Below are 18,135 nucleotides of genomic sequence, written 5' to 3'. Positions count from 1 at the left end.
ATTTTTCCAATTGGTTAGATCAGACTTAATTTGTGTGAAAAGTGGTCTGTAATTTTGCTCATAAAGTTTCTGATTTTCCCTTGGCAGATAGATTCCTAAATATTTTATATTATCAGTAGTTACTTTAAATGGAATTTCTCTTTGTAACTCTGACTGTTGGATTTTGTTAGTGATATATAAGAATGCTGATGACTTATGTGGGTTTATTTTATAACCAGCAACTTTGTTAAAGTTGTGGATTATTTCTAATAACTTTTTAGCAGAATCTCTGGGGTTCTCTAAGTATACCATCATGTCATCGGCAAAGAGTGATAATTTGGTTTCCTCATTGCCTATTCTTATTCCTTTAATCTCTTTCTCAGCTCTTATTGCTAAAGCTAGCATTTCTAATACAATATTAAATAGTAACGGTGATAGTGGGCAACCTTGTTTCACTCCGGATCTTATTGGGAATGGTTGCAGTTTGTCTCCATTACATATGATGTTTACTGATGGTTTTAAATAGATGCTGCTGATTATTTTAAGGAAATATTTTAAGGTTCATGACCTAGGCATAAAGAATGAAATTATTAATAAATTAGAGGAACACAGGATAGTTTACCTCTCAGACCTGTGGAAGGGGAAGGTCTTATGACCAAAGTCAGAACTAGAGATCATTACTGATCACAAAATAGAAAATTTCTGATTATACTAAACTGAAAAGTTTTTGTACAAACAAAACTAATGCAGACAAGATTAGAAGGGAAGCAATAAACTGGGAAAATATTTTTACAGTCAAAGGTTCTGATAAAGGCCTCATTTCCAAAATATATAGAGAATTAACTCTAATTTATAAAAAATCAAGCCATTCTCCAATTGAAAATGGTCAAAGGATATGAACAGACAATTCTCAGATGAAGAAATTGAAACTATTTCTAGTCATATGAAAAGATGCTCCAAGTCATTATTAATCAGAGAAATGCAAATTAAGACAACTCTAAGATACTCACTACACACCTGTCAGATTGGCTAAGATGACAGGAAAAAATAATGATGATTGTTGAGGGGATGCGGAAAACTGGGACATTGATGCATTGTTGGTGGAGTTGTGAACGAATCCAACCATTTTGGAGAGTAGTTTGGAACTATGCTCAAAAGTTATCAAACTGTGCATACCCTTTGATCCAGTAGTGTTACTACTGGGATTATATCCCAAAGAGATTATAAAGAAGGGAAAGGGACCTGTATGTGCACAAATGTTTGTGGCAGCCCTTTTGTAGAGGCTAGAAACTGAAACTGAATGGATGTCCATCAGTTGGAGAATGGTTGATTAAATTGTGGTATATGAAAATTATGGAATATTACTGTTCTGTAAGAAATGACCAACAGGATAATTTCAGAAAGGCCTGGAGAGACTTACATGAACTGATGCTGAGGAAATGAGCAGGACCAGGAGATCATTATATACTTCAACAACAATACTATATGATGACCAGTTCTGATGGACCAGGCCATCCTCAGCAACGAGATCAACCAAATCATTTCTAATGGAGCAGTAATGAACTGAACTAGCTATACCCGAGAAAAGAACTCTGGGAGATGACTAAAACCATTACATTGAATTCCTAATCCCTATATTTATGCACACCTGCATTTTTGATTTCCTTCACAAGCTTAATTGTACAATATTTCAGAGTCTGATTCTTTTTCTACAGCAAAATAACGTTTTGGTCAGGTATACTTATTGTGTATCTAATTTATATTTTAATATATTTAACATCTACTGGTCATCCTGCCATCTAGGGAGGGGGGGTGGGGGTAAGAGGTGAAAAATAGGACCAAGAGGTTTGGCAATTGTTAATGCTGTAAAGTTACCCATGCATATATCCTGTAAATAAAAGGCTATTAATAAAATAAATGGAGTGTGGGTAGCTGACCAAAGTGTCTTCTAGTCCTAAATCTATGATATCCCGAGAGACAGGGAAATTAAAAGAGGGTTTGAGGCATAAGAGGAAGGACAGCCTTTGGATGAGCTTTGAAAGAGATAGGAAGACCAGGATAATAAAGTGGGGAAAGTATTGGCTCTGGATTCAGAGAACCTAGGTTAATATCTTGCCTTTGATGCTTATCATTTATGTTATCCCAAGTCAGTCACTTAGCTGTTAGTTCCTTCCCCTGAAAAATAATGGAATTGGACTCTATGGTCTCTCAGATGCTTTAGACTTTATATCTTGGAGTCCCTGATCAACATTTTAGATAGAAATATGGTCTGAACATATAGTCAGAGGTGTGAGGCAGTTGAAGTCCCTCTGTATAAATCAGATGTTTGGTGTTAAGGAATAATAAAAGAAAAAGTTAGAAAAATGTAGTTTGGGGAAGATTATGCAGATCCCTGATGATCAGTCTAAGAAAAGGTTCTTGACTTTTTCTGTGTCATGGGGAAATCTAGGGAAGTTTATGAATCCCTTCTCAGAATAATATTTTAAGCGCGTTAAATAAAATACAAATAATACAGAGTGCAAAGGAAAACAATTATATTAAAATAGGTCATCAAGATTTTTTTTTTTTGCTGAGGCAACTGGGGTTAAGTGACTTTCCCAGAGTCGCACAACTAGTAAGTATTAAGTATCTGTGGCCAAATTTGAACTCAGGTTCTGACTTCTTTTTTTGTTAGGCCTGGTGCTCTATCCACTAAACTAACTATTTTTCAACCAAGAAATTTTTAAAAGTTCATGAACTTCAGGTTAAGAATGCATTATGTTGAAAAATTGTGGGTGTTTCTTCCTCTCTGTCCATCTTCTGCTGGGCTCAGTGGTTTGTCAGATTCTGAGCTTTAAACAATATAAGGTCAATCTGGAAAAAAAAAAAAAAACAGGCAGATTATTAATGGCGTCTAGAGGCAAATAGAGGAATTCCTCTTTTATAATATAATGTCACTGAAGCTCCCAAAGAAAAAAACATTTCTGAGGTATTATACCATGTAAGACCAATCCAGTCCAATGAGAATTTATTAAGCATACTACATGCTAGATACTTTGGTAGATACTGGGCTTGCAAAGACAAGATAGTGCCCTTATAAGGCTTATATTCTATTTGGGGATGTAACAATGTTGTTGATGGCTTCAGTTTTGGTAAAAGGAACTTGGCATATTTATCTTGGAGAAGTAAAGACTTGGTCAGGGGATATGACAACAGAATTCAAGAGTTCAAAAAGATGTCATATGAAAAAGGGTTTTGAAATAATCTCTTTGAGGCAGAATTAGAAATACAAATGTAGTAAAGATTCCTTTATTGTTTAAGTTGAACTAGATGCAACCTAAGTTACTTCTCTATTATCAAATTCTGCCATTCTCTATAGTATTATCAAGGGGGACATCATAATTCTCTAGGGCTTTTTAATCACAGAGTAAAACTTTACCAAGCCAGTGGTACAACTGAATAACACTTTAGCAAGCTAATTGGATTTTAAAAAAAATGCTTTTATACCACATGATCTTAGAAACTGACTCAGAAGTGAGATTTCAATTTGCTCTTAAAAATACAACTTAAGCTTGCTTTAGGAATGAGTGACAAGAACTGCCCTCAAAAGGTCTTTCTGAGATGAGGTACATTGTGTTAGCATCTTCACAAACTTGTCTCTCTGAGAGAACTGAAGAGTGTCAAATAGACGTGCAATTTGCAACATGTTGTCAGGCTTGGATGCCTCTGCAAGAGATAGTCATATCTTCAGGCAATTATGATTCATATTCAACAGGACTCAATTTGAAACTAAAAAAAGAACAACTCATACCTTGCAGTAAATGGACAGGCTGCATTGATTTCATGTATTCTCAGTTCCACCATAAATAATATTTATGTGGGGAGAGAATGATCTGGCAGGATGCCCTCCTATCCATGGATTGTATACAAAACAGACCTTAAAATATTGATTCTTGAATAGATAGAGTAGGTTTTATAAGGGAAATGGGTTTTTTCAGGTGATATGATTAACTATACCACAAGCTTCTCATTCTTTTTCCCCTTTTCTTCTTTTAATCATCATTGTTTGCCTACTGTGAGCCCATCTTTATGACATTCCCAAAAATAAGAAGTCCTTTGCTCTGATTGCAGTAAATAAATGCCTGAAATACATGAAGCAACAGAGGTATGGGAAGTATGCATATTTCTCCTATAGGTAGCAAGGCACAGTTTGGAACTGGCCTTTGTGCTGAAAGTATATGCAATCTTGAGATTGAGATGATTTTATGAAAATGTAAGGAAGAACAGATTTCTTCAAGTTGGTAATCAAAGAAAAACTCACAGAGGAGGTGGTAGCTGAACTGGAAAATGAATTAAGAAAAGAATTTCAGCTTATAGAGGTGCCAGGTGCCATTCTTTCCCCAGAAGTTTATGGAAATGGGAACCAGAAAGAAACTAGGCTTTTCCCATCATTTACGTCCATTCTACTAGACCTTCAGTCTTGATTACTATATATTTACATATACTGTAGTCACATTTACATATGTTCTGTCTGAGAAAAATGTTCTCAAATACCAGAATGATGATATAAGAATATGAGATTAAAGGCAAGAGCTATAAATTTGCAGGCTTCTCCCAGCCTTTCTACACATGCTCTCTATTTTAACACAATCCAATCCAATAAATATTTATTGTGTACCTATTATATGAGAGATGGAATGACATGATAAATAGAGAGCTGGTCTTGAAGCCAGGAAAAACTGTCTTCAACATGAGACAATAGTTTTCAGAGAAGGCATGCTCACTAGCATTGGTAGAGAAAGTTCCTACTTTCTGTGGTAACCAGTCATTATTTACTAAGAACATACCTTGTGTCCAGCACTGTACTAAAACTGGTGATACAAAGAAAGGCAAAAATAGTCCCTGACCTTAAGAAGCTCACAGTATAAGGAGAAATAATATGAACATAATTAAATATATACAGTTATATGCAGAGAAGTTGGAAGGTAATTTCAGTGTAGAAGGTACTAGCAGTGGGAGAGAACAAATCCTCCTATAGAAGGTGAAATTCAAGCTGAAGATGGGATTTGAGTTTACTTTTGAAGGAATCTAGAGAAATCAAGAAGTAGAGATAGAGCTCATTCCAGGTATGGAGACATCCAGTGAAAAAAGCTTCAAAATAGTCAACGGAGTATCATGAGGCAAAGACAGAAATAAGGCCATTGTGGCCAAAATGAAGAATTTATGAAAGGGAGTAACATGTAAGAAGATTGAGAAGGTAGAAAAAAAGATTATTTGTAAAGAGTTTTCAATGCAAGACAGAACTTTATTTTTAATCCTGGAGGTAAATAATAAAGAGCTACTAAAGTTAATTGAGTAGGGGGCTGGAGATCAGATCTTAGATTGGTGAAAAGAAAAACTGGAGGCAGAGGAACCAATCAAAAGGCTTTTGAGGGACACTTACAACTTGACAACTAAATGAAGAATGAGGAGAGACTTTTTATAGGTGATGACACCTGAGTGTTCCAGACATCTCTAATTAAATGTCACTGAAGTTTAGGTGCAAAATATGAAGGCATTGTAGAAAATTCTAGAATTCTAAAATTTTATGGTGAACTGCTATTACATTTCCTAAGAATATATGTCCTTTTTCTGGGACTTAATTGTTGCATTGTATTCTGAGTCAAGTCACTTGTAGGATATGCAATTCACATTTGGGTATTACATTTTAAGGCATAATTGAGACACTAATAAACTAGAACACATACACAAGAAAGACTTTATGATAGTAAAAGAAGTGAAATCCATGTTATATAAGGAAATGGTAAAAGAGATTTTTATTTTGATAGAAGAATTAAGATCAGTGGAGGAGAGGATATAGTGATTGTTTTTGGATATTTGAAAAACTATTATGTGAAAGTGAGACCAGATTTAATCTCAGCAAGTACTTGCTTAAGGGAGTTTTCAACCAAATGGAACTATCCAACACTTGAAAACTGTCTCACAAAATAGTTCCTTGTCACTAGTTGTGTTTTAAAAGACTATTGTTAAGGGATAGTCTAGGTGATATTCTTGCATTGATTGAGATTTCTGAATTCAAATAAGAATTTATTTTGGTTATACCTGTACAATCAATTTTTCATAGATTTCCATATGAATCATGTTGGGGAAGAAAAAAATGAAAATAATAGGAAGAAACCATGAGAAAGAAAACACAAACTAACAAAAAAGATGAAAATATTATGCTCCATCTGCATTCAATCTCCATATTTCTTTCTCTGGATGTGGATGGCATTTCCCATCCAAAGTCTAATGGAGTTGTCTTGAATCACTATATTGCTGAGAAGAGCTTAGTCTATCAAGTTGATCATCACAACCTTGCTTTTACTGTGTACAGAGTTTTCCTGATTCTGCTCATTTCAATCAGCATCAGTTCATGTGTCTTTCTAGGCTTTTCTGAAATAAGCCTATTGATCATTTCTTATAGAATAATAATATTTCATTATAGTAATATGCCCTAATTTGTTTAGCCATTACCCAATTGATGGACATACATTCAATTTCCACTGATTTTTTTTTAAACTCTCTATTTCTATAATTTCAATTTGTGGAGGGGCCAATATGTAGAAATGACCTGTAGGCAGCTTTAATAAACAAATAAATGTGATTTGTAATTAACACATTAAGGTATAGGCAAGTGGGAATTTTCAAAATTTCCAAAGTATGTTTCCTTAAGTAAGGTAAACATTCACCCTTGCAATTTTATTTTATTTTTTTCCTGAGTAAACTTCTACCTCTTCACTGATCTTCCATAGATTTTACAGAAGCAAACTTTAGCCTGGATCCTATTTGCATCATGACAAATTCATGCTTGAGTTTGGAATTAGTAAGATCTCAAATATATCTTTCCATAATTCATATATGTTATTTTAAGAGTGGGGAATATTTTAATTTTGATCAATAAATTCAAAGCATGAAAGATAGAAGGAAGATGCCATCCTAGTGTCACTACCTTTTCAGATTTTTTATTTCTGATACAACTAATTGAAATGTTCTTCAAAATATTTGAGTTTTGACACTTCATAAAGATAGTAAATAATGTAAATATATTCTACACATTATTAAGCCTTAATAAAAATAAAGCTGAAGCAGCCATATCTGGTGTATTCAGTTTTACAATATATTTGTCTAGCCCTTTCTTTGCAGAAACTAAAATCTATAGGGATAACAGATGGTAGGGAAGAAGGTGAAATGGAAAATGTCAGGAGATGTTAGATCTGGTCCTCCCTGTACCAGTAAGTTTGGTCTGGATTCTAGAATGAACCTCTTTATCTCTTTAGGCCCTGATTCTCTGGTTCATATCATAAGAACATTGGACTGGAGGATCTCAAAAGTGCATTCTAACTCAAATATTTATAATCATAAAATGAGAGTGCAGTTCAGTCTAGTGTCTTCATGCTTAGTGAGACCAGTACTGGCCTAGGAAGTTATTTGGATTCTAATTCTATTTCTACTAGGAAATAAAGAATTTGTAGCTTCGGATAAGTCATTTAACCTCTGACTTCAGTTTCATTTAGCCTCTATTCTTTGGGTTCCTCATCTGTAATTAAGTTTGGGCTAAAGTATGTCTAAAAGCTCGGATGGCTTTGTGAATCTGTTCTATACTGATTAGAACTGGACATCTTAGGAGGTTTGAATAATTTGTGTTATTGAGGGAAAAGGAAAACAGTTATTCTGAGAGATCATGAAACATAATGTAACTGATTTAATATCTGCTTAATTTGTGGATCTTGGGTTATGTAAAATTTGAATGTCTGCTCAAATGTTAAGAGTCAAAGGCCATTCAATTATGGAACGTAGACTTGCTTTCACTGGACTAGTCCAGAGAAATAGATGAGTCCTTAAAAACAACTTACATGAACAGTGGAATGAACTGGAGACAGTGAACCTAGATATGACTACCAGCTCATGCAATTCCTAGTTGTAGGGTTTTAGACAACTCATTTAATGCTGTGAACCTCAGTTTTTTCATCTGCAAGATGGAAATAATAGTCCCATAACCATCCTTATAGGATTGGTGTGAAGATCAAATGATATGCACATCATATGCATATGTACATACATGTAATGTATTTACATATAGATACACAATACCATTATTTATATACATGTATATTCTATAACATATAAATAGTATTAAATATTATTTATAGTTCAGTAAATAGTTTGTAAGTGATTGTAAATAATGGAATGATTTCTAAAGGACTATATACATGTTAACTGTTATTATTATTACTAATATTCTTAATTTTATTAATACAAATAACATCATGCATGGAGAGTGAAGGAAGTTACCCTAGTCACACTATTCTGCTTCTCTTTGCAGGAAATTCCAAGGTCAGCTGACTTTTAGTTCCTAACTGTAATAATAACCGACATTTATATGGTACCTTAAGGATTATAAAACTCTTGCTTATTTCAATTGACTATCATGACAACCTTGAGAAATAGGCATGAGTATCATACCCATTTTACAGGTGAAGAAACAAAAACTAGTGAATGTCAGAAGCAAGATTCACATTCAGGATTCTAGGTTTCAAATGCAGCTTACTGTGGAAAGTAAGCATTTTGAAGTCATGGGCTATATAATTATTAACTTTTTTGGGGGGAATTTTGTACCCTCCTGTAGCATAAAGTCATAGAGTTTATTGTATGAACTAATGAAAGACCACTCACACAAATGTTCTGCTTCAATCAATGAGTTATAAACCATGAGAAACGGAAACAATTTCAAGAGTAATTGTATGAGAGGAACACAGCTGAACAGAGGGCAGTAATGAGCAAGGATGGATCCTTAAAAGTGTTATTTTTTGAGGCAAAACCCAAAGGAGAAGACTGAAACCACACAAATGTTGCAGAATCCTTTTTTAATATTTCCTCAGGGCTTGGTAAGCACAGGCAATATTTACGGAAGCATTCTGCATGACGTTGGTAGCTATGCTCCTACTTGCAGCAGGAAATGATTCTTTGAAATGTATCAGCTGGAAGGTGTTCCAGTGAATGGAAAAATCCAAAGAAGTGCATCGGATAGACAATTACCATTTCAGTTTAAAATAAATAAGTCAAGCTAACATAAATGTTCCAATAACCAACTTAAGTTGAATGGTAAAAGATGAAGAAGTCATTGTTCCATGAAATAGTTTATATGTGAATGTTTTTCAGAGTCACAAATTGGGAAACACATATAAGTGAGGAAGCAATTCTAGTAGAAAGTTCAGAAAACCAGAAGTAATTTTCTGCATTGCCCCTCCTCCCTCTCTAAAAGACTCCCTTTCCTGAAGAGATTAATTTAAATTAACTTGGCAAGTTACTAGAAGCTGTCTTCATAAGCTTTCTTCCAAATGGCATTCTCACCAACACAAAGAATCAGATAGCTGTTGAAAAGTCTTATGGGAAAACAGGGAAATCTATAGGTATGTGACAGCTCTTCAAGCTGATTAAAATGGATATTTCACAAACAATTTCAACTATGAAATTCCTAGGTGGAAATATATTGATGGAATCCCTAGATGTTGGTCCATTGTAATTTGGAGAAAGTGACAGCTAAGTTGATGCATTAAATATCTAAGAGCCCATAAATATCTGAGAGGATGCAACCATAGTTCTTTGGAAAGAAACTTGGCTTTGAAATCAAAAGATCAAGGTTCAATTTCTAGCTTTATTTTTTAATAGCTATGTGACCTTGGGTAGATTACAAAACTCCTCTATGCCTCAGTTTCTTCATTTGTAAAATGAGGAGATCTCAAAGGCCTCCTTCAGTTCTAATTCATGACTCAATTGGACTGCAATATAAGAATATGGTAGATATCTGAAGAATTTTGAAGGAAAGCTATTAAGACTTTTCATGTTAAAAATGGCATATAATAAGAATTTTGGACCTAAATGTAGCTTTATATTTTATACTTTAGAAGGAAGAATATCATAAAATCACAGAATTAGGATTAGAAAGAATCAAAGAGTCTATTTAATCCAACTTCTACTTTTTATAGATAAGGCAACCAGGTGACTGCCAAGTTGGCAAATGCAGTCTATGTTCTGTGACTCAAAATGTAGTGCTCATTCTATGAAGCCTCTTATATCATTCCCAGTCTTCCATTCAAATCATATGACTGGCAAAGGATGGCTCCAGAGGCACTATTTGATATCCAATGAACTGAGTGGGGCAAAGAGGACTCAAATGAGAATGGACATTTGTGTCTTTGTTGTATTTCCACGGGCTCAAATTTCAATATTTCTTCCTGTGTCACTAATGCAGACTACCAAGGCCTAGCAATTTTGGCCTCTGCCATCCCTTTAATGAAGTTGGTAAAGAGAGTTTATTAATTATTCTTATCCTTGCTCCCAGAGAACCCTCACAAATAGGGAATGATATAGACTCAGGCCACCTCCAAGTATGATCTGCTTGGCTGGAAACTGTTCCCTAATTTACTGTTTCAGTGGCTTCAGAAAATGCCTGAAATGAATTTATATTTAATAAAATCCTATATAGCCAAGGAATAGGAATTAGATGGGAATATGATGTTTTCAAGATGCAACTGGGCTCAAAGCATCTACCTATTCCTAAAGTTGCCACTGATGTCAATAAACCAGCTATCAATAGGACACCTACAGCAGGGAGCATCTGAAAACTCCCCACAGCACAGTGCTTACAGATGTTGTGGTTTCAGATTTTGTAGGTTCAGAGCTTCACATGTGTTAAAAAATCCTTTCCCTTCTTTCTTTATAATTACTTGGAAACAGTATTTCATTTTAAAAAATGTATTTATTTATTTAAAACTTAAATAAAAATAGAAAAAAAAACATTGTCAGATGTCCAACAGAACATGAAAGGATTGAAAAATATGTATGAATAAATTTCCATTTCAAGAAAACCATATAATAATGACTGTATTATATTAAGAATTGTCTATCTTGCTTCCTTGTAAATTTTCTTTTGTTTTCTGCTGTGAACTTTTTTCTTTTTTCTCCTTTCCTTCCCCTAAAAGTGAACTACAGTTAAGTACAGATATATTTATGTAGACATACAAAAATACACACTATATATATACATATACATACACACAGAGACATATTCACATACATATACATAGATATGTATAATCATACACATATCCCTTTATATGCATTTCTGTGAGACTGATTACACTTATTTGTGCTCTGTTTAATGTGAAAATGGATAATATCCTTCTTAGGTCCAAGTCTTTCTATTTTTTTTTTCTACATTCACTAACTCATCATTTCCTACATCATAGCAATATTCCAACCTTATGTTATCTAGTCATTTCGAATAGTCTAAAACAATGGCTAAAATTTGGCTGACATATAACATATGGAAACTGTATTTTAAATAAATAATGTGGAAAGTAAGTCAGTCTGCTACCCTGAAGTTAGATGGGGCTTTATTCTTTCTTTTCACTAAAAGAGCAATAACTTGGTCCTAGTCCTCTCACGGTACAGTCTGTGCTGTCAGTGTCACAAGTCCCACAGTGACACACTGTTGCCACAGGGTAAGAGTACAGGGAGTCAGCCTGCTTTGCACAGCCTGGAAGGTTCACAGTTTCGTAGACAAACTCCTTGAAGGTGCATGTTTTCTGAATGTTGGGTCTGATTGGATCCTTATATACCAGGTCCTGGAAAAGATAGAAAGGCAATAAGAGGCTTATATGATTCTGTCTGCTTCTATTTGGATTTTGCTTTATAGCTTAGACAAAATGAAACTGAAATTGAATATCCTGCCCTCTAACATTTACCTACTGAAAACCAGTGTGATGTGCCCTGGAGAAATCTCCTGCTCTAGGGCACAATGAAGAAGACTGGTTCTGAATCACTTCTGGATAGCTCTGGAAATTTTACAGAAAATGTAAATCAGCGTTGGGGCCATTCCCATCTCATCCTCTGAAATAACAATTATAGGGCTCACATACTATATAGGACATTTTTCAAGTTATAAAGCAACTTTTTTATTTGTGACAACAGGGATCACCTAGATAGAGCAGTAGAAAGAACACTGGGCTTCAATCTAGGAAGTCTCATCTTCCTGAATTAAAATCTAGCGTCAGATATTTATAAGCTAAGTGACTCTGGACAAGTCACTTAAGTTCTGCTTGCCTCAGTTCCTTATCTGTCAAATGAGCTGGAGAAGGGAATGGCAAACCACTCGAATATCTCGGCCAAGAAAATCCCAAATGATGAGATCACAAAGAGTTATTACAACAAAGTTATAATAACAACTATAACAACGGGGGTTACGGGGGCTATGAATCAGAGATGGAAGGAATCTTAGGGGTCATTTAATCTGAGTTCCTCATTATATGATTCAGAAAAGTCAGTTGACTAGCTCAAGGCCAATGAACAGTCAACCCAACATGCTTATTAAGCATTTGTTATATGCCAGACTAATAATCAGCAGAGTTGTAATTTGAAGAAGCAACTAGATAATATACACTGTTGGACTTGGAATTGGGAAGACCTGAATTCAAATCTAGCCATAGGTTATTACTAACTGGTATTTTCACTGGCTTCTCCCAAGTCTAGAATGCTCTCACGCTTCTTCTCTTCCTCCTCTTAGAATGATCTCACTCTTCTCTTATTCCTGGCCTCTTTTAAGTTCCAGCTAAAAAAATTCACCATCTAGAGGAAACTTTTCATGATTCCTCTTAATTTGAATACATTTCCTTTAGTTAGCATTCCCAATTTATCCTATTTAGTTCATGTTTTTCCCTCCATTAGACTGTGAACTCCTTAAAGGCAGACACTGCCTTCTACATTTGCTTGTGTTCTTATGCTTAACACAGTGCCTGGGACACAGCAGACACTTAATAAATAGTTGTTGAGTAATTCTGGGCCAGTCTATCCCTGTTACCTCAAATTTAAAAAGGAAGCATAATAATAATATTATTAGAAGAGTAATATTAATAAGAAATAATGATGATGATGATGATAATATTTACTTCCCAGATTGTCATGAGAATAAATTAGGCAATATTTGTAAAGGACATTGAAAATAGAAAAATACATTTATTTAATATTTATTATTATTACCTACGTTACATACATGAGAAAGCAAGGTTTTTTTCATATTATTAACTAAAACGTATATTTCTGACAGGTAAAAATATATAATATTTAGGTTTAATTGCACATAAAAATATTTCCAAGTTCAGTGTTTTGTCTTATCACCATGTATTTAGGAAAAAAAAAGTCATGAATTATTGATTATTTGCTTATATCAAAACCCAGGGGCCTCATGTCATTTAGACATATTTTTTTCCCTTAAGTGTTGTATACTTTGTAGATTTTCTGTTTTCCAAAGGATACAAAAACAGCTTACAGTAGTTTCTATTTATATGAACAGATAATTGAGGGATTTTAGAGATAATCTTTCTCAACTCTCCTCTTTTAATGTTTGAAAATATTGAGAATCAGAGACTTGAAGTGACATGCCTAACTAGCTAATTAATGGAAGGATTGGAACTTGAACCCAATACCTTTAGGTCTTAATTCATGTTCTTTCCACTATACCATACTGTTTAATGCCGACTGTAGCTATTGTTCTCTTACATGGATATAGAAAGAGGACAATTGACTCCCAGACAGTAGTTTGAATCTTTTTTTTTTCTAGAAGACATATATTTTGTGGATGACATACTGTATGAACTAAGAACTGATTTGAATTTTCTTATCATAGTGCCTAAACATGCAGCTTTTTAAAACCCCTTAAGAGCTAAGAAAGTAAATGGTATTAACAAAAAGAAATAGTCTTCAATGAGCATCAATCAATAAAACACCAAAGAAACTCTTGCATGTACAACAGAAGAATGTGAGATGCTCATTGGCAAAGGCCAATTATTTTCTTTGAATGCTGTACTTAAATGTTTGCTAAAGAATATTCGATAGATTCTATTTATTTTCAACCTAAAACAAAGATCTCAAATCCTAGATTTTTTACCCATTCTAATGCAAGTACTTTCTTATTTAGGGAAGTGGGGAGGAAGTCAGAATGGGGGAAGACAGTTGACTATAGATTCAGTGAAATTCAAATTCTCTGAGGATGGAGATTATGCTTCTATTTTTTTTTTCTGCATTCTCAGAGCCTAGTACAGTGTCTTGCATGTAGTAGATAATGTTGAACTTAATTGAATTGGACCAAGTCTTCAGAACTTCAGGAAGAAGACTGATCATATACACAGCTGAGGACAAATTACAGGACACTTATTAGCTTTGATATTGAAGAACTAAAATAGTTTTTTAATTATTCTACTGACTGTGTTTTGATTTTTGTCTGCAGAATTGTTTTGGACTGCCATATTATCAGGCATGACTTTGATGCCTATAGCTGAATTTTTACCGTGATTGACCTTTTACATCAACTTGGGGTTTCTCCCTAATGTTAACTGCCAATTGTTTGATCCTGGAGAAGTCAAGTTCCCTTTCTGAGCCTTAGTATTCTCTTCTGTAAAATGAAAGGTCTTGGGCTATGTGTTCTATAAGAAGAAGGGTAAATAAAGTTCTGGGTTTGGACTCATCCCATTTGGATTCAAATGCTAGCTTTTCCACTTGTTAACTAAGCTTGTTTTGAAAGCCATTCAACTTCTTTTTGCCTCAGTTACCTCATCTGCAAAATGGGTGGCTTAGATTTAAAATCTTCTGAGATCTCATCCACCAAATCCTTGATTTCTTGTTGTTTATTGAAGTTCTGATTTGATTTATTCAAATAGAAGCAAGGAGGATTATGGTGCAGTGAAAAGAAAAGGATTTGGAATCCCAGGACTATTACTTATGAATAATATGACCTTGGGCAATGCATCAGCCCTCTCTTGTGTAAAATGAGGCTTTGAGTTAGATTAGATCACAGGTACCTTCCAGAAATCAATCCAGAAGCCATGACCCTACTTGGAAATGACTAAAGGGAGTGCATGTGACACAGGAGGGAGAGCACTGGACTTGAAGCTGGAAGGACTTGGGTTCAAATCCTAGCTCTGATATTGAAAAGCTATACAACCCTGGACAAGTCATCTGACTTGTCTGGAGCTGTTTTATCATCAATAAAATTGGCATCATAGTTGACATTTATCCAGTACTCTAGGATTTGCAAAATGATTCACATTCATGACCTTGTTTTAAACAGTTAATAAGCATTTATTAAGCCTTAATATGTATTAAGTACTGTGCTGAATAGTAGGGATACAAAGAAAGATGAAGACTTAATCTTTGCCCTCAGGAAGCTCATAGAGAATGATTGGAAAGAAAACATGTAAACAATCAGGTATATGCAAGATATATATGTGTTTCAGAGAGAGAGAGAAACAGAGAGAGACACACACACACTGACAGCAAGACAGAGACAGAAAAAGACAGAGACAGAGTCAGAGAGATATACCCAGAGAGAAGAGACATAAGGAGAGAGAGAGAGAGAGAGAGAGAGAGAGAGAGAGAGAGAGAGAGAGAGAGAGAGAGAGAGAGAGAGAGAGAGAGAGAGAGAGAGAGAAGGAAAGACAAAGAGACAGACAGAGAGAGAAAGACACACAGAGAGACAAAGAGAAGAGACAGACCCAGAGACAAAGATAGGGAGAGATAGACTCAGAGAGAGAGAATAAATAGGAAGTAATATTAGAGAAAACAATTGCAACTGGGCAACTAGAAAAGGTCTCCTCTATAAGATAAGATTTAAACTGAATTGTGAGAAAGGGGGAGTATTCAGGCATAGGAAATAACTGGTATAAAGGCAGGTAGGTAGAAAGGAATATGTGTTCAGTTAAAGGAAAAGCAAGTAAGTTGATGTTACAGTGTAATAGAATGTGTGGAGGGAAAAGTAATGTGTCAGGAGGTTTAAAACACAGGAAGGGATCAGGATCTGAAGAGCTTTAATTGCTAAACAAAGAACTTAATTTTAATTCTGAAAGTAATAGAAAACTTTTGGAGATTTCTTAAACTTTAACACCATCCTGGAGGATAACTGTTGATATTATCCCTATTTTGCAGATGAGGAAATTGAGTCTAAGAGATTAAGTGACATACTAGCATCATATGAATGGAAAATATCTCAGGCATGATTTGAAGCTAGGTATTCCCCACTTGTCTAAGTTCAGCCCTGTCTATCATACCATAGAATTACCATAAGGAGCAAATGAAATAAAATATTTAAAATGTATTTTGTATACACTTATTTCTATATTATTTTCCCTGACAGAATATAAGCTCCTTGAGGCCAAGATTCATTTCATGTTTGTCTTTATATTTTCCAGTTCCTAATAGTGGCTGGCACATGGATAATATTTAATAAATGATGATTTTTGAAGCATTTTGTAAACTTCAAAATGCCACATAAAAAAACCAACTGTTACTAATAGAGAAATTATTAATAAAACATGCTTTCTGGGAAGAAAACAATGAAATTTCAGAGTGAGAAATGAGGAAAGGAGGGAGTTGTTCACTCCCTCCTTCTCAGGATATCTGCAACCCTTACCCGTGTATGGCAGTAACCGGAGCACCAAGTGGTGTTGATGCTGATGCAGAATTCACACTCTTCTCTCTCCACTGAAATGGTGATGTTGGTCAACATGCAGCCATTGCACCAAATTGCTTTCCAACAGAAGAAGAGGACATAAAACTGAGCTGTTTTCATCCTGCTGTGGGGAATGAACCAGAAAGTTTGGATTAGATCGTCTCTCAGATTCCTTCCATCTCAATCTATGATCTGTACTTGGACTAACCAAAAAGCAAGACTGAGTTTATTCCTGAAGAGGAGCTAAAATCCATTAATCCCTTAGAGAAATGTCCCAACAAATTTAATTTGGTTCTTAGAAACCTGAAAATCCATAAATTTTGAAAGTCACCCTCTCTCAAAAACAGACAATAAAATGTAGCTTTTGAGACCTACCTGTATTTCCTAGTCTGTCTAGATGATTAGGAAGGAAAAAAAAATCCGTAGACAGGGTAAAGTCGCAAGCTCACCTTTTATACAAAATCAGCCGTAACTTATACCTTGGGGATTTACAGGGTATTAATGTGACCAGGGCTGGCTCAGGGCTTGCCAAAAGAGGATAAATGTTTAGATAGACAGTGGGATCAAATTGGGTTACAACATTCTAAGACAAGAAATCATCATGTTACCAGAGATGTTCATTTTGCAAACCTTGGCACCCTCCCCAATCCTTGCTTCCCAAACCCCTTTACCTTTTCAGTTTACTCATTTGCTACAGTTTCTTTAATCTGAGTAATTAAAAAATAACAGCTGACATTTCTAGAACTTTAAAGTTTGCAAGACATTTGATTTGCACGACAGCTCTTTGAGGAAGTCACTACATGTATTTTAAGCCTCATTTTTAAAAATGGATAATGAATCTGAGAGTTAGAGAAGTTAAGGCAGATAGTGGTGGGAGTAGAGGTTACTTAGTAATTGACTTAGGTGGTTCTTTATAGTAATTTGTAATCTAGATAACAAATCCCTAAGCACTAAGTTCAGTGCTCTTACTATACACCATGAGTACTCTTCCTCCCTTCTTTATTCCTTCTTTTTTTTTGCATCATTCCTTCCTTCCTTTTTTTCTCATATTTCCTTCCTTCCTACCTCTCTTCCTTCTTCCTTCTCTCCCCTTTTCCTCCCTTCCTTTTTCCCTTCCTTCCTTCCTTCCCTCCTCCCCTCCCTCCCTTCTTCCCTCTCACTTTCATTCTTCTCCCTCCCTTCCTTCCTTCCTTCCTTCCTTCCTTCCTTCCTTCCTTCCTTCCTTCCTTCCTTCCTTCCTTCCTTCCTTCCTTCCTTCCTTCCTTCCTTCCTTCCTTCCTTCCTTTCTTCCTTTCTTCCTTCCTTCCTTCCTTCCTTCCTTTCTTCCCACCTACTATTGGCTTGATCTGTGCTAGGACCTGACATACAAAGACAAAATGAATTTCTCAATGAGTTTCCAATCTATCAAGAGCAATAACATATACATATGCAAGTAAATACAAAATTAATACTTTTATTTTATGTTTTATATAATTTTTGAAAAATAAATTTCAGAGAGAAAAACTAGCCAAAGATATGTCAGGAAAGAGATTACATAGTAGGTAGAAAATATATTAACCTCTGAAGGAAACAAAGCATTCTGTGAAATAGAGATGGGGAAGTACAATATTCTGGAAATGGAGAATACAGTTGTA

General features: G+C 34.9%; 1 protein-coding gene across 1 annotated transcript; it reads right to left on the bottom strand.

Moving 5' to 3' along the window:
* Positions 1-11,376: 11,376 nt before the first annotated feature.
* Positions 11,377-16,927, bottom strand: FSHB (follicle stimulating hormone subunit beta). The gene is made up of 3 exons (XM_003773659.3): positions 16,877-16,927; positions 16,463-16,625; positions 11,377-11,627 (listed from the first exon to the last, which is right to left on the bottom strand). Exons 2-3 carry the CDS (start codon positions 16,619-16,621, stop codon positions 11,397-11,399), a joined length of 390 nt encoding a protein of 129 aa, XP_003773707.1. The 5' UTR covers positions 16,622-16,625; positions 16,877-16,927; the 3' UTR covers positions 11,377-11,396.
* Positions 16,928-18,135: the final 1,208 nt, after the last annotated feature.

This window comes from Sarcophilus harrisii, chromosome 6, assembly GCF_902635505.1.
Source record: "Sarcophilus harrisii chromosome 6, mSarHar1.11, whole genome shotgun sequence".
NCBI lineage: Eukaryota > Metazoa > Chordata > Mammalia > Dasyuromorphia > Dasyuridae > Sarcophilus > Sarcophilus harrisii.
This window is presented reverse-complemented; position numbering and strand designations above follow the sequence as displayed.